The sequence below is a fragment of the Phaenicophaeus curvirostris genome, chromosome 1 (genome assembly GCF_032191515.1).
Source record: "Phaenicophaeus curvirostris isolate KB17595 chromosome 1, BPBGC_Pcur_1.0, whole genome shotgun sequence".
Classification (NCBI taxonomy): domain Eukaryota; kingdom Metazoa; phylum Chordata; class Aves; order Cuculiformes; family Cuculidae; genus Phaenicophaeus; species Phaenicophaeus curvirostris.
In genome coordinates, this window is record NC_091392.1 from 86238124 (window position 1) to 86260811 (window position 22688).

General features: G+C 40.1%; 1 protein-coding gene across 2 annotated transcripts in view; it reads left to right on the forward strand.

Annotated features, from left to right (window-relative positions):
• Positions 1–22688, forward strand: part of GSK3B (glycogen synthase kinase 3 beta) — a 159482-nt gene that overhangs the window by 102549 nt on the left and 34245 nt on the right. For both annotated transcript variants that reach the window (XM_069867089.1, XM_069867098.1), the window contains exons 4-7: positions 2295–2405; positions 5293–5423; positions 7242–7348; positions 16573–16670. In XM_069867089.1, the coding sequence (XP_069723190.1) occupies positions 2295–2405; positions 5293–5423; positions 7242–7348; positions 16573–16670 (447 nt within the window). The remainder of the gene's footprint in view (positions 1–2294; positions 2406–5292; positions 5424–7241; positions 7349–16572; positions 16671–22688) is intronic.

A 22688-nucleotide genomic window follows, 5' to 3' on the forward strand; every position in this document is an offset into this window, starting at 1 on the left:
TATCATGTTTATCATATTTTATCAGGTTTGTGTGTCGTCTTTTACTTGTAGTGTGAGAGGAGAAGGAAATTGCTGTCACTCCATTGCTACTCGTTTTTCTGTTTCTCTAGTGTCTTGTATAAATCTTTTTGATAACTGGAATGTGAATCCTCTGAATTGAAAGTAATTTACCTCAGTAATGGAGTACCCTCTGCAGTGACTTGTTACTAATGAGACTTGTCCATTCTCTAAGAGCAAACATTCATCGTTCATCAAGTTGTATCCACACTGAATCAAACAGAATTCATATTCATGAGACTGATTTTCTCTTGGTATAGAGAGGTTGCCTTACCAGACATAAGTTAACTTTGATTTCTTCAGGACGTTTATTTTCTGTATTTTATAATTAATAGCTTGAAAGCTCTGACCTAAGAAGTAGCAGTGGAATTTTATTGGCTTGAAGTGAGAGTCATGGAAAGAACTCCTCTTGTTGCAAAAGGGAAAGTGCTAAAATACAAGTGTATTGTTTCCTTGAATAACATTTGCACATCCATGGAGTTCCTGACCTGTCTGCTATTTTCTCTGCACTGCTAGTAGTTTTCCCTCCTCATCCATTTCAAATTTTTTTCTTCAGCCTGGTTCCTGGGTTCTTTCATGTTGTTACCCAGTTCCTGGGATAGCACTGGGAAAGTTACCAGCTAGGAATGTTTTCAGAGACTGCTGCTCCTTGCCTATGTTGCAGAATTACCATAAGAGCAGCTACAAGGTAGTGTGCTGTTGCTGGTGCTGTTACCACTGTCATTTAAGCAGTGATATTTAAAAAGGAGCATCTTTTTGTGGGGAATAGTGATGTAGGCAGGACCTTGTAAGGTTACTTGGCCCACTAGTAAGTATTGGTGAGAGCTATTAATATGTCCTGAAAATACGAGCATTTATTGAATTCTGGGCCTTAAACAACACACAAAACCATCATTTCTTTGCATATTGTATATTCAAGTTTTGTACATTTCTGTACATTTCATTTGTACATTTCATGTACATTTCTGTACTCGTTGGAAGCTGCTGCTCTTTGCTGAGGCAAGTGAGGAAAGCAGCACTGAGAGTAGCACACCACAGTCCACGCTCAAAGTGACATGTTAAGTCACAGTAGTATTATTAAATTGCTAAAAAAGGTTTGGGTAATAAGATGCATAGCCAGTGGACTGGCTGATGAGGGACCCCAACGCCCGCGTGGGCTGTACTGTTTCCATCCATTCTCTGCATTGTCTTTCTCTGTAGAAAGATCTAGCTGTTAATGCAGCAAGCACAGAGAAGTTACTTCTGGTTAATTCACCTAGCTTTCAAAAATAATTTTTTAGGTTGATATAGTTAAATATAAACCCACCCACCCCCAACATCAAATGTATTCACAGCCCTGAGAGGATTTGCACAGAAGACTGCGTTAAAGTATCAGAAGACTTATTAAGACCTGTTTTACTGCTGAAATTTCTCAGTTTCACAATTTGGCACTATGCGATTATAGTACTTTGACATTTAATTCCTGTTTGTTCCTTCTTTCCTTTGCTAATGCGTTCTGTAACAAATCACCTTATTCTAAAGCTACTTCTGTTGTTTCTCTGTTGTGTTGACACAGACCTCTAACCTGATCCTAGATATTAACAGTCATACATGAATCTTTGTTGTTGTCTTTTTCTATTTTGCCATGAATATGTTGGTTTAAGTTGGAGATAACTGGGACATGAAAATACGTGTTAACAAAATGGTTACGTAAAAATGTCAACACTGCCTTACTTTGTACAGATGGTTAATATATATTATTAATCCATTAATAATTAGGAATTTAACAAGATCAAAGTAACGTTTGTAAAAGATGCAAGGATTTGAGGCTTTTTGATGTGTAGCTGTGGGGGGTGAGTTTGGGACTTGTAAATTTGAACTTTTTGAGTTTTGGCAGGTAAGGGACTAGTGGGTTAATAGAGTGCTTTAAGTAATGATGCAGATGTCACCTTGAGATACTGCCTAATGAGAATACTTAATGGGCAGAACAGTTATATCCTTGTCCATGTTTATAACCAGAGGAATGCCTTATGTTGGAGACCATGTTAATTATTGTAACCTTAAACATAAGTTTGACTTGGGTATTAGTGCACAAGGGCAAAGCCTAAAGGAAAAAGGTTGCTGGCAGCTCACACGCCCACTAGAGAAAGACGCTTAAATGTCCACAGCTTTCTCCTCCTGTTGGCATCTCCAGGTGCTTTAGTTGTACTTCATGCTTCGAATCTGTTGATGATTTTTTTCTTGTGTTTTTCTTTCAGAAAGATGAGGTGTACCTCAACTTGGTGCTGGACTATGTTCCTGAAACAGTATACAGAGTTGCCAGACATTATAGTCGGGCCAAACAGACACTCCCTATGATTTATGTCAAGGTAGGTAACTGATAGATGGGGTTGGATGTAGAAGGATGCTATAGGGATAGATTCCGTGGATGCCTCTTCTGGTGCTTCAAGGAGTGCATATATCTTGAGGCAAGAAAAAAATATTAGAATGATTATTTGATATGCCGAAGGAACAGTAGAGGCAAGAGGCTTAAAGCAAGCACTCCCCATTTTTTGCTTTATAAAAATATTGGAATGGGTGGGGGAGACAGTGCGAGGGGAGTGGTTTGGATTTTAAGCGGTTTAGAGAGTGACAGCAGCCACATTAGCAGCTTCAGTTTCCTAATGTGATGAAGTTCCTAAGGTCAGGAACTCCAAGAGGATGTCAGAAAGAGTTGTGTCCTCATATCTGTTATTTTCTCCGTTTTCCTGGCATGTGACTAAGAGTTCATATGCTCCTGTTATGGGCATAAAAGGCATCTTTTTTCCCCACTTGGAGCTCACTGACTCTTGCCTTGAAGACCTGCATGGAGTAAGGTGTTTGTATGCACGTTGTAGCCTCAAAACCTCACTTCAGTTGCCTGCATCTGTTGTCATCTTTTGCAGAGCAGTTAAACTGATAGAACTTAATTTTTTTTTTCATTGTCAAACATGGGACTCATTTGGATCTTGTGTTCCCATATTGTGGTGACCACAGTCCAAATGCTAGTCAGTGTTTTCACGTGCCATTAACTTGTTACAATGCCATCCAGGTAACTTTAAATGGAAAATAGCAACAGATACTCCTGATTTGGCCTTGATTTCTCCACACTCCTCTCTAAAAGTATAGTGCTTAACATGAAGTGAGCTTAAGAAAAAACTTCTAATTTGATTGAAAAGATGAAAGCTGCAAATAGTAAATATTTCGGTAACGAAGTGTTGTGCCAGAACTGTATATGCATAACTATATATGCCACGTGTCTGCAATAGACAACACTGGTGCCTGGTTTTAAGAAAGCACAGAATCTTATCATCCAACGGTAAGAATTTCTGCTACAAGGTCACTGTTTTGTCTGTTGGTTGAACAGGGTGTCTTCAGGTTATATCATCTCCCCAAATTGTTAGCTTAGCTTTTGATAAATTGTTGGTATATTTTTTTTTCAGTATTCTTGCCCTAATTGCTCATCATTATGGGGACTTGGGAAAAAATTGTCCTTACTTATATTTTGAGAGAAAATTCTTCTTCAGCTCTTTGGTCTTGCTGGATACTTGGGACTTCACATTCCAGGTAGCCTAGAAGGCTGTTCTTATTTTTCCGGTGGTCCAAGCCTTTCTCATAATGCTGCATTTAAAAAGATCACATTACCTTGATGCTATTAAAACTTTTGCAATTTTCCAGACATCTTGGCTACACACAGGTCAGGTCATACCTATTTGTTTACTTCTGATTGATACCTAGGCAACAAGGAAACTGTTAAAGAACCCCAGGAAAGCTTTTCTAGTAATCCCGTTGTTAATTTTTGTTTGTAACTTCCAACATGCTGTAAGAAATTCTTGGAAATTTGGGGTTTGCTGCATGGAGATAAAAGGCATACTTTCTAAATCCCGCATGTGTTGACTCCTCAAATTGGAGCAATCTTTTGGATTATTTTGCAATACACTTGCACAACGCATACTTAGCATGTCTAGAACAGGCAATTCAGAAAACACGTTTGTTTGCTTTTCTTTGTGCAGAGTTGTGGTTTTGAGAAACAAATACTAAAACTGAAGAGCTAGAGCCAAAATTCAGGCAATTCTCCTCCCACTCTTGCCTTCCACCACAAACGAACAACAGAAAACAAGAGAGAGAGTGTAAAGACAAAGATAGTGATGAAAGTGAAGAAAACATGACCTGATACCAATATCTAGTAATTGCACCCAGTTTTACAGAATGTTAAAGGTGAACTGTGGGGAGCGTGCTTAGGAAAGCAGGGTGATGCATCTCCTGTACAACGTCCTGCCTGTAGCTTGATTTTAGATGGAAATTTGTAAGGGACGCAACAAAGATAACAAATAACCCTGCAGCTTCTTGTCAGCATTGAAACAGTACTTCCCATGTCTTTATGACTGTTATGCTATAAAGCCCTAATTGTATCCAGCAGCTCTTTATTCTCCCTAGCCAAATGGGTGTTGCTCCAGCAGCTGGACATCCTCCCCTTGCCCTGCAAAGCTCTTGGCTTCATAACATCTCCCATTGCTGTGTATCTCCTTACTAAGGGGTTAGCCAGCCTTGGAAAGGGGCTGGAGAAAACTCTCCCTCAGCATACTTGTTTGCTGTTCCTTGCATAAAATTGTTCTGAACGGTTGTTTCCATTTGCCTTCTCTTTTTGCCCAGAGATTTGCAATTAAAATGAGTCTGTCCCCTCACCGACAGAAACTGGGAGATTCACTCAAGTGACAGGCTGAAGCACTACCAGACTCCTTGGGCAGCATTTAATATGTGGTTAATAACCTCATCAACAAAAGGAATTTCTCGGGAAGGGGGGGCAGGGTTTTTAGTAGTTTGGGGTTGGGTTTGTTTTTTTTTTTGATTTTTTTAATAACCTGGAATACTTTTTTTCTATTAAGAAGCTGATTTATAAAGTGAACTGCTGGCTTTATTTTATTTTATTTCTGGTTTTTTTTGACTACCATTATTTATAAATGTTGGAAAGCTGACACAACTCTTTTTTCAATTGTGCTCATTTTTGAAAGGGCAAATGAACAAAGTTGAACTGCGCTTGTGGATACGTGGCAGAGGGCAGGTGGGCTTGGTACACAAATACCTTGCCCATCTTCATAGCACTGATATGCATTTGGTAGGGTCTTTTTTGAGTCCTGCTGTTTTTCTACTAATAAGAGTTTGAGTTTGTGCTAAGTTGATTGTTCACTTTTATTTTTTCTTGGAAAGCGTGCCTTATGCAGTGTTTCTGTGTTCCAGTTGTACATGTATCAGCTGTTCCGGAGTTTAGCCTATATCCATTCCTTTGGGATCTGCCACCGGGATATAAAACCACAGAACCTCTTGCTGGACCCTGATACAGCTGTTCTAAAACTCTGTGACTTCGGAAGGTAAGTAGATCTTTGGCTTGAAATCTGGTGAAAAACAGCTTCCTTCATAGTGAAACTGGCTGCAACTTTGCAAGGAAATCCTGTGTGTTCCTGAGAAGGTCTTCATTGGTAGTTTTGAGAGAGGAATTACTGATCTTCTGTTTTCCTTTTGAAATAAGCTCATATGAGAAGGGTGGAAAAAAGACCTCAAAAAGTATACCAAGAGAGAGAGAATTGAAGTTCAAGCCTGTTATATATGCAGATATTAGAAAAATAAAATAAATATGCAATCAGATGGGGAAAATACTGTGTAGTGGAAAACCGTAACCAAATATTAGGCTGAAATGTGTTAGGGGAAGAGAGGACAGGCACAGTTGCATAGTAGCCTAAAAAGGCTAATGTCACATTTATTAGTTTACTTTTATGTCCACCAGTTCACTTAAGATTTCAAATACTGATTTCAAGATCAGAAGCGAAACTTCCGGCTCTTAAGTAATGGTCATTTGTGTCCTAGTTTGCAATGGCGCTTTTATTTCCAGTATCCATTCAAGTGAATCACTTTTAGAGCCCAGCCGGCATCTTAAAACTGGTACAGAAATTCTGGGAATATGCACTCAGACAAGAGACAGATTTCTCTCCAGGAAAGTTCAGTCTTTAGATTGTGCTTTAACTTTACAGGCTAAAATAGTTAGGACATATATACAAGAGGTCACAGAAGCTGCTGTTGCTAAATTTGCTTGCCTGTAGTGAGTGGAAATGTCAGATGATAGCTATTCAAGTAGTGCATCATGCCTGCTGGCTAGGGAATCTCCTCAGCTCTACCTCACCAGTGTTGAGCCAAGACAGGAATCATACTGAAACTCAAAGCAGCAATGCTTAAAAAGGTGGTACTTCTCTGTGTTAACAATGAGGAATTAATTGTAGTTTCTATATATTAAAAAAACCCAAAACCTGAGACTTTTTAAAACAAACTAAATGGGTGATGGGAATCCTTCTTCCCTGAAGGCTTAGAAGAGATTTTGGATTTGGCTTTTTTGCCACTGTAACTGGGTCTGGTGCTGCTTTGTTGAATGCCCTCTTCCTGAAAGGGCAGTTTTGTCTTCCAGCTCCTTTCCATCTAACACTTAGTGTTAATTAAGACAAAAGTGTCTGTTCATAGACTCATGTTCCAAAAGTATCACACTCTTGTGTTCCTTTATTATCTTTGATTATTCCAAAGGTAGTGTTTAGCACAGTACTATAGGTCAGATTCTTTGCGGCTGATCTCTTGCATTGGAAGTGAAGCCTTCATGTTAATCATGGGCCATTGACATGTGACATCAATGGCAAAGTTTGTTTCCCGTTGTCTCCTTGTGCCGCTTATGCTTCCTTGTGTCCTTTTGTCTCATACCATGCTCCCTTAAGTAGAAAAGAGCCAGAATATTCTAATTGAAATTTAAAAAATAAACAAAAAAACATCCCAAATCTCACAGTTCTGGTGAGAATCCGGAGCATTTGTACCTTAAAAGGTAACAACATTTGACTGCACCATATTCTCTCCACTTTTTCTTTGTAAACAAACCTTTCTACCTGACAAAAGACTGCTAGACAAAACTCTGACCCCATTTATCACTTAGATTGTAGTCAGAACTTCCTTTGCTTTGTCCAGTATAAGGTAGTTGCTTGATTCAATGCTAAACCATTGTGTCTGTGGGTTCCATCAGCTGAGAAGAACATGGTACTACAGCATTTAGAAATTGGGAGTGGGTAAGAGTGAGTGACAAAGCTTAATGTTGGTCTGAGATGCAGTATTTTAAAACTATTCATTGTTGAAAGGTAATTCTTTTGTTTCCTTTGCAGTGCAAAACAACTGGTTCGTGGAGAACCTAATGTCTCATACATCTGCTCTCGGTACTACAGGGCACCAGAGTTGATCTTTGGAGCCACCGATTATACCTCCAGTATAGGTATGTGTGTGTATTTGTTGGAATCTAAACCAACTGCTTGAGTTTTTATTCTGTAGTTAAAGGTAAAGGTTTCCAGACATCCTGGATGTAACCTCCAGAGTCAGAATTTTATTGCAAATTGTGAGGTGCCACTTCTAAACAAAATATACACACTTTATAGATGGCTGCTGTGATTTCTATACTTTTTGAGATATCGGTGTCAGTTACATTAGGAAAGGGGCATTTTTAATGAACGTAGGGAGATCTGATTTCAGTCAAAAAAAATCAAATAATTTTGCTGTGTAGTTTAGAAGGAGGCATGAGATCTCAAGCCAGAAAAGCATTGTAACGACTTGAAATAACTGTAGAAACATCAACTGCTGCTTCTGATATGCTGTGGTTTAGAAACAAAAAATTGTGTAACTTGTTTACTTGGCTTTTAGTAAAGCATTTTTACTAGGAATGAAAATGTGGCCTAATCATTGGCTTTAAACTCTCCTTACGTTTTTAATGAATTGTGTGTGGCAGTCATTCTGGATTGACTTATTCTGTTACCTTTTCCTGTCCTTCAGTCATGAATTTTGAACACAAAGAAGACTTCCTTCTAACACCTAGCACGTAACTGTGTCATGGAAATGTTAGGGAAGCTGGAGACCAGGGAGTAGCAGGATTTTCTTATAGTGGAGTTCTAAATATGAACAAGCAAATGAAAAATCATAAAAATAAACTGCAGTGTGTTGGCTTGTTGTGGGTATCATCTCTTTTTTTTTTTTTTTTTTTTTTGTCAAGGTATTCCCTGGGCTCCTCTGGAGCACTAGTGCTAAAGAGACAAGATTTGGGTCTTGGGCTCCCCAGTATTGTGCTAAGCTTTTGCCTTGTTTATGGAGTTGAGCCACGTAAGCAAGGTTTAATATGTTCAAAAGGATTTGGAGACCATGACCAGATCTTGGCAGAATATGTTCATAACCAGTTAAAGTATGTTTAAAGTTGGTATGGTAGTATTGCTCAGGGACATGGTTTAGTGGCAGATAGGAATGGTTGGACTCAATGACGTGATTCTATATTCTACCTAGTGTTAATGGATGGATGGCTTGTTTCATCTCTGCAGTTCTTTGAAAAAAGAAGTGCTTCTGGATACTTGCCTGCTCTTGCTGGTTTTTTTTTCTATTGGTTATTCATTGGTATGTGTTGTAGCAACACTTGCATGTCTCCTCAGTAGAAAAAAGGAGGCAGAACCATAAGTCTGGGGAAAGTAATGGCATGATAAAGATAAAAAGGCAAAACTTATTTAACAGGTAGCTGCTTTCAAAAGTGGCAGCCCTAGCCCTACTTTCTTGCCCCAGATCCCCTGGATCTCATGGTGTACTACACCAATTCAGCTTCAGTTGACACAAGACTTTTATTTTGGTTGGGTTAACTTTATGCTGTGTCACTGAGCTAGATCAACATTACTGTGTAGTCTGATAAGCAGCAGAGCCCAGGTGAAAGCAAAATGGCAGGAGCTCATGTGTGAGAGGAAGGCAGCTGATCCTGCTTGACATCTTTTTGCCAGCTGAAAGCTAATAGATTGGCTCAGCTGCGTTATCACAGCACTCTGAGACAACTTGTTCCAGAGGATAACTGCATAAAACAAGTATTTTAGGTGTCACCAGAGGAGACTGCTTTATAGATAAGCCTGTGAAATGTCTCTTGCTCCAACTATATAATGACTTCAGTCTTGCACTTTTCTGCAGAAAACCTTTTTAAAGTTGCTCTTTCCACTTTTGTTTTCTTATCTGCTGGTCTCTAAAATAGTTCTAATAAAAATACCATTCCGAAGTGAGGAGTCCATTTTCCGTTTGCCAAAAACCGTCATGAATTTCAGTTGTTGCCATTCAGACTTTATCATGCCCCCCCTCAAAAAAACCCTGTCCCCCAGAGTCCCTTCTCTGAAATTTGCACAGAATAGCTTGAAAACGAAGCTTGGCAAATATTCCTTCCTTCCTGTCTTTTCCCCCCTCCAGTTGCAACAAAATCTTTTCGTTTGGCAGCTAAGAAATAATAAAATGCTTTTACAAACTGACTTTGCAGTTCCCAGTGTTCTGCAATATGTTAGAAATTCTAGGGGTTTAATTTTGTGATGCTGCTGTTCCCCGCAGTGGTAAATACCAGGATATTCCTTAGTTCTTGCTGTATAGGCAGCAACAGCGCTCTTCTGTTTTGCATAGGATTGCTCATCCAAATTCAACCAGCATTGGTTGTACACCAGCCAAAAAGCACAAATAAATTTCTTTAAAAGAAGGGGAGAGGAAGGAATGCTTAATTGTCAGTACTTTATCCGTAGCTTAAAATATAGGGAACTGTTAAACGATTTAGCATTGTAATCCTGCATTTTAAACATTCTGTTTGTAATGTGGACATGCCTGTGTTTTCTAGTTCTTACTTTCTTCTGAATTGTTAGCACAACAGCCTTTCTCAGCTATAGAGTCTTTTTCTGTATGTAATAATCTACTTATGTGAGTGTGTGTGCGTGTGTATGTGTCTGGTAACAACAACTGAGCTTAAATGTAGGGTAGCGATCTTCTCTCTTCTGTTTAAATATACTATCTTAAAACTGCATTAAAAATAAAATCAGTGAAGCATATGAACCCACTAAGTTCTAAGTAGAACTTTTGTGTATATTATCTGAGACATCCAGCTGTTTTCCCAAGGTTTTTTGTAGTTTGCTAATGTTACTGCAGGGCTTATGATTGTTACACACTGCAGTATAGTAATTATTGGAAGTATTTCTGAGCTAGAAGTGCTTTTTAGGCCTAGACAGTGACTCTGTGGTGGCCCAAGACCAACAGTGCAGCCAGCCTGGATCATGGCCGTTGCAGTAGTTAGTCATCTTGTTTAGCATAACCAGGAGTTGCATCAGGCTGTCTGGCTTCATCTGTGTTGTCTTTTAACACATTTGTCCTTGCAACAATACTTGCTCTTCAATGTACAAGAAACTAAAGTTGGTTCCTGGATGTGTCTTTTCATCCTGGATGTCACAACAGAATTTTCAACTGGCTTTTAACTTCTAGATTCTTGATGGTTTCATCAAATTATGTGGCATAAATTCTGACCCAAAAGGTCCCTTGAAAAATAACTCACAGCAGAGGGTAGCATTTGCTACGCTTTTGTAAAGTATTGCGTTAGTGCTGTAAATAAATATATATGATGGTAAGGGTAGCAGCAAAACACACTTACTGCAGTTAATGCCTCTATGCGTGTCATCAGCAGACCTAGAATATTATTTAAAACTATGACCAGGGAAATAACCTATTCAAGTTTTTAAATAATCCTTGTTGCCGAATAGTTACAAATCCTGTCCCGAATTAGCTCTGTCATCTGCTTACATTACAGCTTTAAGTGATTTTTCAGTGGTAGAGCCCAAGCATTCCTGTTGCTTGGTTGCCTTCATAGCTTATATTATTTGGGCCTTCATGCACCTTTGACTGTGAATTCTGCAAGTGTGTACTTGTTCCTAAGGCTTGCTGGGAATGGCATGTAGTTTTGTTCCTGCAGCTGATCTGCAGGAAACCTTTTGCAAACCAAGCCCTTCAGCTATCCCTTGATAGTGTTTTGGCTGAAGCTTCTTCCTTGAAGGTCTGTGTGTATTACACCATCCCATTGTATGTTGCTAGCATGTCGCTGGCTGCGCTGGTCATCTGGGTGCTGCTGCCTGGTCAAAACCCCTGGGACAGCTGCCCACATTCCCCTGCAACATCCTGGGACAAAGAGAGGCGCTGGAGCAGGGATATGCAGATATTCCTGTTGCCATGTGATCCTCTAGTGTGGAAAAAAGTTGTGCAGTTAAACTTTACCCTCAGAACATGCATTTTTTTAGTAGGTTATGTAATAGGCCAGTGAAGGGCTCACCAGAACGTGGTGGTGCTTCTGGATAACAAGGGTTTGCTGCTCCCTGTGTGTTTACTCTGTCACAGTGTTGGCAGGAATTGAGAGTGTTCCAGAGGGAACATTTATAGCCACTGGCAGGGAAAGATTGATCTGTATGGCTGTACTGCTGGCTTCTCTTGGGGTGTCCAAAAATAAGTATCACTTCCCTAGCGGGTGCTAAGATGGAGGGGGAGAGCATTTAATCTCAGCAGTCTCGAGCAGAATCTCTTCTGGAGGTGTGCGTAGACAGGTTGTCTGAGTTTTTGGGTAAGAACCATCATGAGGTGTATCTCAAACCTGTTGCCAAACAGTGAGAAGTATTTGCCTCTATATTGGATGCCAACTTCCAATGCTGAAAATAAGCACAGGCGTTAATTTACTGAAGTATTCTATCACCTGTCATTGTAGTTTCATCTCTTTGTTGCAGAATAATATATGTTTTAGTTTTGTTCCAAGTCATGGCTTTCCAAGCATTCCAGGTTTCAGCCTTACTTTGCCTCCATAATACGTGGATAAGTGGTGGGTTGATGTGCAAAACTTGTACCAACACAGGCACACGTGCCCATAATCCAGAATGTTGCTCCCATTCTGACATCCCCAAAAAAGTTCTGAACAAGCAGCAATGAAGAACACTTTGTGCTCTGGCATTTGGCAACTAGAAGCTGCTGATTTTACAACTTCCTAGACCTGCTTTTCTGACTCCTGGTTTCTTCCCTGCTAGATAGTTTCCACAGTTTCCAGAGCAGCAGGTTTCAGCAGTCACCTCCAATGTGGAGGAAGTCCATCAAGATCAACGTATAGTGGGGCAGAGATGAGTAGAAAGAGGCAGGAAGGTGTCCCAGAAAGGTCAGATAAGGGAAAGTTCTTAATTTGTGCTAAATGGATGAGAGCAGGCTCAATCTTTGGTTTTTAATTCATGTCCACCAAATAACAAGTTAGAGGAGCTAGGATACAATGGGTGGTGCTTATGCTGTGAAGAAGAAGGCCAGCTTCTGGCCTTCTTCAACTCAACTGGCCTCTCAAACTCATGCAGAGTTTGAGATTACAAAAATGAAATTGGTCAACAGGTTATCCTGTCACAGACAACTGGAAGTGGCAATTGCCCACTTGTAGAACTAAAACTGAGGGGTGTATTTTGTGGGTTCTCCTGCCAGATGGCTCTTCCCGTACTAAGGAGAAATTTTCCTTTTTTGCCTTCTCTAATGCTGAAATGGCATTCAAAAGCAAGGGAATTATACAATGATATTATTAAGTGACTTAATGCCCACCTGACAACTGTGAAGATCAATAAAGTAACAAACTTAATTTAAGAGAAGTTTTGTAGTATAAGAGGCTGTTTAAATATTTGCATGCTTAAATTAGTGCAGGTAGTTCACTTGATGATGAAAATTGTCTTAAGGGTTCTTCAGTCTACAAAAGATATGGCTTTAGCTACTATTATAACGTGTGACAGCTGCCTGAAATAAGCTTGTTTGAAGGTTGCTTTTGGCTGGCAGTTGCATTTACTGCCCATATTGTTTAGACTGCATTTCACCAAAGGTATGAAGAAAGCAGCCTTGCCTACTTTCTGCTACATAAAAATAACAGCATTCAGTATTTTCTCCTAAAGTTTCACTTTGTCCAATTAGTTTGGCATAAGAATGGTTTGTTGACTTGATTCTTGTTTTCTGTTAAGGTTCTTCCTTAGCTTGTTTATTAACTAGTTTAAAGCGTGTGAGTGATAGTTGTATTTTCCCTTAATTAAATCACACATATTAAAAAGAAATAGTTCAGAAAATGCTTCTCCTTCCATCCGGACAGTAACACTGCAAGCTTGCTCGGAAGGATTATTAAACTATTATAGTTAGCTGTGACTGTGCTAAGGCAGAAAATGGTCTGGGAAGGAGCTATCAAAAACTAATACTAACTGCCTTATCACTTCTATAAAATAATGTCTTTAAATCCAGAATTTAGTACATTGTTACTTCAGGCTTGAGAAAAACATTACCATCCAGATTTTGGAGACAAAATGCTAGATTCAAAGAGGGAGGGAAGGGAAACCATCTTGGAGCCAAATTTTAGCCCAGTTAAAATTGATGGCATAAAGTCCATAGAGTTTCAGCAGAGCTGAAATTTCCCAGTTTCTTCCTTATTGTACGTAGCTTACCAGAGCTGTGTAAACACCGATGTAAATCGTGTTTTGTTGCCATCCCTGCTTGGAGCTGCTGAAGTTAGCCTCTGCTTTCTGGAATTCACTGAGGATGTTTCCGAGGTTCGTTCACTTCTTTACCCTGGGAACGTTGCCCAGGTCCTCGTTTGTAAGTCGGTAAAATTGTGCTCCTGGAAAAAAAAAATTGGGGATTTTGGAATGCCTGTAGCTTATTTCAGCGTGTGTTTAAAACATTAGCAAGGAAAAGTTAAGTAGACTTTTAACAAGGCATTGAATCACCCTACTAGGAAGATTTCACTGCACGAAGAACAGCTACATAGGTTTCCAATGGGTTTATTGTATGATTGACAGATTAAACCCGTTTTGAATACAGCAAGTATTCCTCAGACTTCCTCAGCTATTTCCTCATAACCTATGCCCTTTGTTTTTCTCCTCTCTTCCCCCGTGATGCCCTCAGTTTTGTCTTGTATCTTCTGCTGTTTCTGCTTTGCTTTCTGGCTTGAGCAAGGACCTGCACATCCTTCAACTCATTTGCAGCTGCAATTTAGTGGGATGGGGGCAAGGTCAGAGCATCCTGCGGGGACTGAGCCCTCCACTCCTCAGCAGCAACACAGATGCATGCTCTTCCCACTGTTTTTACAAAATTTCTGCAATGTATTTGGTACTTCTGCCTTTCAGACTTGTCTGGAATTGGCTGATGGAGTGCAGATGCACTTAGGGAGACTGGGAAAACAGCACAAAGCCAACTTCATGGAGAAGCCAGACCAGAAGGTTATTTAAAACAGTTTTAAAGAACCGCAGTCTAATTTGGAAAAAAAATTGTGCTAGTGTAGTTTTAAAATCTTAAAAGGAAGTAAGTTGTGATTGCTGACCTCTCTCATGTCAGCTTTTGGTTTGTTTATATTCAGTCAAATGCTTTTCCTCGCTGTAAACTGTTTCTTTTTCAGTGCAAAATAACAATTGAAGTTGTAAATAATGATTATAGCTTTAGGATACCAATACTCTGTGTAAAGGACTTGGCCTTTTCCAAACCCTTTAAGGTGCCTTCAAATAGACTTTTAAGTTACTGTTCTCTGAATGTATAGTACATTTAATCTTTCTTCAATAGTTAATATGAAATCTGTGTTCTCTGTTAAACTGGTGTGTAATTTCCTATAAACCCAGTATGCATGGGATGACATAAAAGCGATTCTTTTTATCATCCTTTTGTTGTGTGTGGTTTGGTCCAGCAACAGGAACTGTCAGAGAGACATTGTTTAGCAGTTGGAAGCAATTAGATGTTCTTTATGTGATGCCTTCTTCGTTTGTTGTCCAAAAGAGATCTCAGCACCTTGATGGCTATATAAGCTTTTATTAAATATGATTAAAAGAACAAAAAGCATAATCTAGTTTGTTTGCTTGTTGGAATTCAGGACTCAAACTTTAGATTATTTCTTGTTGCTGCTTGCATTGTAAGTAGTTACTTTTTAGGGTAAACCCTGATGCAATGTTTGTACTGAGGTATTATGTAAAAATGCACCCATTTGACTTAGAGATGAGTGATTTTGAAGCTGCAGTAATGAGCAGTGCTTTGTGTCCACTGTATGCTACAATTGAACCATGTCTTTCTTCAGAAGAGGAGGATTTGTTTTTGCATATCCCATGGGGAAAGGAAAAGTCTGTTCTTACATGCAGATTATTATCAATCTTGAATCCTTTCCTGAAAGGTTTTTAGTTTTTTTTTAATTGTTTGTTTTGCATCACTCTCTAGAGGTTGTAACAACATGGTAATAGGCTGTTTAGAGAACTGTTAGAGGCATTTTCCTTACACAGACCTTTAGCCATGACTGACGCTGTGTGTGCATGCTGCTTCCCAGTGGTATAGTTCAAATACAGGAAGGGAATAAGGATCTCTGTCGCAGTATGGATTGTCTTGGGTTGAAACAGACTTGAGGTAAATTCTGTCTGGGTTTTTGTGGTGGTGTTGTTTTTGTGGTGGGAGGTTAGTTCATAAAAGTAGATGAGAATTCAAAGAAAGATGAGTGGGAAGGGACTGCCCCCCTTTGGGGGGCATTATCGTATCACAGGCTTTTCAAATCTTCCATTGCTCATTGCATGTTTGAGGTTAAATCTTAGTGTAAGGTTTCAGATATGCATTGAGCAAATGATAACTTCCTAGAAAACCTTACAGTCAGTGTATTTTTTCAGAGAAACAGTTATCTTTGCGTCTAGGTGTAGTACTTCCAGTATGTTGAGCAGCTTAAACTTCAATATTTGGTGTGCAGTTACATTAAACTCTCACAACCTTCTGCAATGCAGTATTTACTGCATTTGTTTTGTTAGGTTTTTTGTTCAGATGAACTTGCATTTAAAAAATAATATGCTGTTACATATTCTGTAGTATACTCTGATATGTTCTTAAGTTGCTGTTGTAGTATTGAATGGTGTTGTTTATGTGTGAGAAGACAGACCTTTAACAGATTGTGAAAACTGTCTTCATGTAGAGTAGTAGCTACTAGTGACTCCTTGTGTCTTTTGGTATAGGTATGATAATTAGTTGATGGCTTCTTTGATGAATGCCGTTATGCCATTGACCTGATCTATGACTTGCAGTTCTGTTGTCCAGCCGAGCTTGCAGATGAAATTGGGATAAAGATAAGGTCTTGATGTGACTGTGCGAGAGGGGCTGTCTCCAGATCCCTTCACCATCGTGTACTGTAGGATACAAGTAATACTTGCAGTACTAGTACATCTTGCTTTAAATACATGCTTGAAAAATTGAGTCTATTCAGTCTTCAGAAACAGTAAAGATATCAGCTGTTGTGGTAGACGATACCTATGCATAGTCCATGATCAGTGTGATTTTGAAAACAGCACAGGGTTTGGGGAAATCCTTGATTTTTAGGTGCAAATGTTCTCAGATCTTTTCCCTACCTGTATAGGTTTTAATGTCAATATGTTATGGTCTTTAATGTTATTTTCCAGTTCATCTTGTCTCGCGGTTTGACTTTTGTTTGCCCGCTGTTGCTTTATGCCATGTATCTGTGCTTTCTAGATAATGGTTTTAGATGTATGTTGTCTTATTTTTAGTTGTGTTATATACAATGTTATGGCAAAAAAAGAAAGTAAGTATCGTAAAACTGCTGTATTTTATGTTAATGGCCGAGTATGTACTTTTTGCTGATAACTTTCCCTGTCCTCCACTTTTTAGATGTGTGGTCAGCAGGCTGTGTTTTGGCTGAACTGTTACTAGGACAACCAATCTTTCCAGGTGACAGTGGTGTGGATCAGTTGGTGGAAATAATCAAGGTATGGAATTTTAAGTGGTTTTATTGACTTCATTATATTTTCGGAATCAGCATGAAAATGTGCATAACCTCGTCAGCATATGTATCCTGTCACCATTGTACAGGGTGCTGCATATAAACTGTGTTTGAAAAAAACATGCTTTTCTGAGAGCCTTATGGTCTTTATGCCCCTTTTGCAGTCATGCTTAACACTATATCATTTTGTAATTATATAGGGTTTTTTCCCCTCTTAGAGGATTGTGCTTTCAGCGTGCTTGGAAATAGTGCTTGCATACTGAGCCAATATTTATTAATGTGTGGTTCTTAATCTTTAAGAATCTGGCTCTTTTTCCTTTGTTGCATGCAATTAGCACTTGGCTTTGAAAACAGTGTTATTAAATATCCTTCTGCCAGATTCTTCTCATATGTAGCCACCTTCTCTTCCTTTTTTTCCAGCTCTTTGAGGTGAAAGGTTAGAAAGGGCACTCCTTTTTGCAGATGCAGAATGAACAAATGTAGGGTAAAGATATCTTCCACCTGAAGAGTCTTGTTTTTTCAAGTGAAAAAGACCCAATGTTTCAGCATATCTAACATTTATATATCACTTATGTTCAAACACTTCTTGATTGATTTCATTTGGTAAGCTGTGAATATTATGTGATTCTCAAATTGGAGGCATGGAAATATGATTCATAGCTTAAAAGATTGGTGTCTGACTTCTCAGCACCCTAGTCTCCCCTGCCTCCTTCAACTTCTGCAATGAAGGAAGCCAGATTTGTAGAGAGATCAGTATGATGGGAGTATTACAGAAGATAAGATTTGTGTGCATACAGCTTGGCTTTATTGATTTCGTCTCCACGAGGAATTTATTAAAATAATTTCCTCCTTGTTTCTGCCACTTAACTGCTGCCGTGTTACGTGTATGTTTGTGTGGTATGCATGTGAAAGCCCCCTCAAAACCAAAATGTGTGGGTGAAAGAGTGGAGCTTCCTACTTGCATCTCTTATTCACTAGCAGAGCTGTTGATGTCTCTGTCCCTCTCCTAACAGAGTTTATGGCACCAACCAGCACTGGGTTGTCTCTCTCCTCTGTGAAGTACATGGGCTGGGGAGGCTCAGCATTTCTGTGGCCTGCTCTATGGCCTCAGTGGGGAGCACTCTGACCTTTCCAGGCTTTGACCATGTAAACCTAGCCTATGATATGGTGGGTTTTTGTCTGTCCTCTGGGGGCTTCTTGTCTTGTACCTACTTCTCCTCTGACATTCTTGGTTTTTTATTATTGCCTCTCTGCCCAGTGTATTTCAAACTGAGCATGTCCAGGGCGGGTCAGTTTACGTATGAAACAACGATGGAAAACCAGAGTGGTTGTCAGAACTAGGGCTGAAGATGGCACAAGTTTTCTCCTTTTGAGAAGTGTCTTGGAGCGCTGCACTGCTTTCCCCTGCACTGCTTTTGTGAGGTGTGAGGGGTTCACAGGGACCACTTCAAATGGTCAGAGTTGCTCAAGAGTTTGTGCAGTAAATTTTTGTTTGCCTTTGGGTGTTTTTTCAAGAAGGCCTGTTTTGTTTCTTGATCGATGTCTGCAGTCCTGAGAAACTGCACCTAATGAGTTTTTGTAGATACAAAACGTTGATATTACGATGATAGTCCTGCAAGTCCTTCTGTGCTCAATCAGAAATCTGAGAGTAGAGAGGCCTTATCAGCAAAGCCATAGTGCTCTGCCTTACCATTGCTTTGATTTTCATTATGTGGAAATAAAATAAAATAATCAGGGGGTAGGTGTCCTGACGTTATTGACATGCTTTGTAGTTCAAAGTTTGCTAGAAGCTGTTATCGGTTGGATGTTTTCAGTTCTGTAGTATTGGAAGTAAACATCTGTGAACTGATAACTTTATAGTCCATATGTGTCCTAATTGGGAGGATTCTCTTTTGTTTACACTTGAGTTAAATTGTATTGTAGCAGAGGAGTACCTTAATAATATTGCTGATAACCTATGTGCCATCTGTGGTTTCTTTATATGCCCCTAGCCATGGTATTGGTGTGATAACTTTCATGGACCAATTCATAGCTGAGTACATAGTACCAGCAAACTAATGTTATTACTCATGACAGCCAAAGAAGTATCCAGTGTAAAGGCTGGAACCTCAATAAATTATAGCTTGAGATGACAATTATTGCTTCTGCAGAAACAAATTTCTGAATCATCTCTTTAAATGTGGAAAGGATGCTAGATCATCCACACTTGTGTTTTGTTGGGCTTTTCTCACATTTTGTTCAAGGTGTAGCACCCTAAGCACAGAAACTAAGTGAAACTACTGAAGTATAGGGATAACTCAATTTTATAGTAAGCCTGGCTTCTTCAGTTAAAAGGTTACGGTACTGAGACAGCATGTTATAGGGAAGTCTGAGAGAACAAATGCCATAGAACCTACAGTAGTAGTCAAAAAAAAATGCTCACAGAATCCATAAGGAAATACGGAAAATAGGAGCCTGAATGGGTGGGTGCCATGAATATTTTTCTGTTCATATATTTGTTACTGATGCAGTGTGTATTCTCAAGGCAGCACTGGAAGAGAAAATGAGTGCAAACTGCCAAAGTGGACTGTTTTTTATGCCTTTGTCTAAGAAATCTTATGTTGTGAAATTTTGTCAACTATTCAGATAAGTGCTGGCAGAAGGCTAAAGTGAGAAAACAGTTGTGATTGAGAATATTGCTTTCAAAATCAACAGCCATGAGAGAAATCATCTAGAAAAGTGCAAGAACTGGGCAATAAGATGCTTCCCTTGTAGTGCCATACTGACCCACAGGTGCTGGGAGAAGGAGGAGAGCAGCACATGTACCTCAGATTTCAAGTAATTTTTCCTTGCTTCTTGAGAATGAGGAAAAAGGAAGTGAGGTCCTCGATTTTCCATTCTGCCAGCTGTCACAAAACATTCTGTTCTTCTCCGCTCCCTGCATGATGCTCAAATTCAGATTAAATTTGAAGGATTAGCATAAAACCTGCAACCTGTGTTTACTGAGCGAGTTTGGGTTCTGTAGCATAAAAATGACCAGACATGTTAAGTCTTGAGAGCAACATGTAAAACTGCCCAGGGAGGTGGTTGAGTCAACATCCTTGGAGGCATTTAAAAGACAGGTAGACAAGGTGCTCAGGGATAGCGTTTAGTAATGGGCGGGTACAGTTGGACTCCATGATCCTACCTGGCTGTAGGAGAAGCAGAGTTGTGAGATCTGCCAGTTGTAGCACGGCAGCAAACTTTGTGGAAGGTTGCAGGGTGAACTTCTGTTGGACTGTTTAGGAGTCATGCTTTTCAGGTAGCTTCCTTGGCTACAAAGATGATCAGAGGGCTGGAGCATCTCCCATGCCAAGACAGCCTGAGAGAGTTGGGGTTGTTTAACCTGGAGAAGAGAAGGCTCCGAGGAGGACTTATAGCGACCTTCCCTGAAAGGAACTACAAGAAAGCTGGAGAGGGACTGTTCACAAAAGCTTGTAGTGGTAGGACTAGGGACAATAGGTGTAAACTAGAGAGGGGCAGATTTAGACTAGACATAAGGGAGAATTTCTTAACTATGAGGGTGGTGAGGCACTGGCACAGGTTGCCCAGGGAAGCTGTGGCTGCCCCATCCCTGGAGGTGTTCAAGGCCAGGTTGGATGGGGCCTTGGCAGCCTGATCCTGTGGGAAGTGTCCCTGCCCATGGCAGGAGGGCTGGAACTAGATGATCTTTAAGGTCCTTTCCAACCCAAACTATTCCATGATTCTATTTTAAACTGCCAGAAAGGGCGATAGTGAAAAAAATATTTAGCCCCACACTTGGAAATGGATCCAACTTTCATCCCTTAGGTTTAGTGGATTGCACTGCAAGAGAGATCAGCACAGAAACTTCTCTGGTTCCTGTCAATTCAGGATGACTAAGAGTCACAGTCACTCTTTCGTAGCATTTCTGGAGCCAAGATCAATTTTTCAGTTGTCTCTTCAGTTGCTTACTTGGCTTTGATTATTCAAGAGTTCATTTCACAACACAGCAATTGGATCCTACACCTGGGTATGAATTTTTTGCATTAGGCTGGAAAATGACTTCAAAATGCCATCACATTAAACTAGTCCTCCTTTCTCATGCAGTTCTTGATGACATCCTCTCAGTAGCTGTGTTTCTGAAGATAGAATTTCTGTGATAATGTCAGTCCAGCACAACTTGTCCTTCCTGCAGGCTGCTTGCCCAGCATCCTCAGCCCCTTGCTGCATCAGAAGCATTTCTTACTCTTGTCAGATTTGGATTCACGTGGTTTCATTTCAAGCAGTCTTGCAAGATCTTCTCCAAGCAGTTGCACTTGGAGATTCTCCAGGCCTGTTGCAAAGTGCTCTGAAGAACTGTGCCCCTCTAGGGCCACAGGATACGTTCATGTGAATCAAAGATGATCCCCTTTTTTAGCTTCTTTTTCGCTTGTTGCTATTTCTTTAAAGACAGTCTTTCCAGATGTTCCCAAATCTGGCTGGAAGAGAGATCTTTGACCGCTTACCCCTGACAAAATGATATTCGATATGGGGGAATGCTGTCTTGGAACTCAGTCTGAAGAAATAATTCAGCCCAAGTACATTCCGCTTGAATACTGTGTGCTGTGCTTTTCCCAAAGTTTGATTTTTTGAATGGTGATTCTCCCTCCTTATTTTGGCTCTTGCTAGCTATTCCAAATGTCAGTTTATCCCTTCTCTGGGGATCTCTGAAGTAGGTAACCTGATACATTCAGTAAAATTCATGCCCCTACTGGGTTTTGAATGACATCTTCAGATTGATTTCTGAAGTAGGCACAGTGGCAGCAGGGGTTTCATGAGTGGTCACATAAAGAAATTACTCGCGAGCAAGCATTACCCCTCAAGGAGCAGTCATACAGTCCCATCCCTGATGGAAGGGTGAACCCCCTGCTCCTTCCAGCAGCCCAAGAGTGTTGCAGTTGCCAATTTCCTAGTTAAAATCCACCATGCAAGTGGGAAAGCACTGACTACAGCTCAAAAGAAGCAGCCTTCAGACCACAGGAGGAATTGAGATACAATTAGGATGGACTCCATAAATCCTTGAGCACGTGGCTTGCAGTGCAGCAGTGGTGTCTTCAGGACTGCCGTGTCCCCTGCAAAAGCCTAGAAGGTGGGGGATACCTGCCTCCCCTCCAGCTCTGCAGTGTCCCAAAACTGTCAACGGAAAACCAGTCAGTATATCCCCCCACCAAACTAAAACATCTTCAACCACAATTCCCACAGACAGTGATTACTTTTTATTCCCTGTGCAAAACGGGAATCTCAGAAATGTAATTGTTTTAATGTAGTAATTATCCTCTGAAAGGTTCTGTTTAATGCCTTCCACCTATGCCCCTCAGAAATGGAAAAACAAAGAGTCATCTCCATCAGAAGAATGAAGCAGCAATAATTGTCTGAGCAGCTCTGGGACACGAGAGGGCCAGCATCTGCCAGTTTGCTTTGTGTTGTCTTTACCAGAAATATTTTTTCCATATGCTACAATCTAGAGTATGAGATGCATCAACTAACTTATGGAAACTGTAGGAAAGGGTGATGGAGAGTCTTTTGTTTGATTGGTCTGGTTCCTGCTGGACTGTGTGATTGTTCCTTGCACCAAAACTAGCATTTCATGGTGATTTAGCAGAAACAAAATCTTCCCATAGTTCTCTGGGTTAGGAATGAGACAAGGGGAAAAAATGTGTTAAAAGACAAGCTCTATAGTATCAGAAATCCTATCCATGTGTAACTTTTTGGTCTCTGACAGTTTTACTGAGCCAAATGCTAAGTATAGACTGCAATTATAATATATGGCTCATGCTCAAATGTCAAGGTACTATTCTGGGCTCAGTTTTTGGAATAAAATAAATTCAGCCGCAGTAGTTAAAGGGGAGAGTGGAGCCGTCTCTTCCGGGAGAATAAACAGTAGGAGAGTGTGTTGCATTTTATTGGATGTGGTCCTGTGCTGAGGACCTGCCTTCATCTGACGTGGCCTTTCATGTGGGTCTTCTCTCCTCGCCCCTAAGGGAAG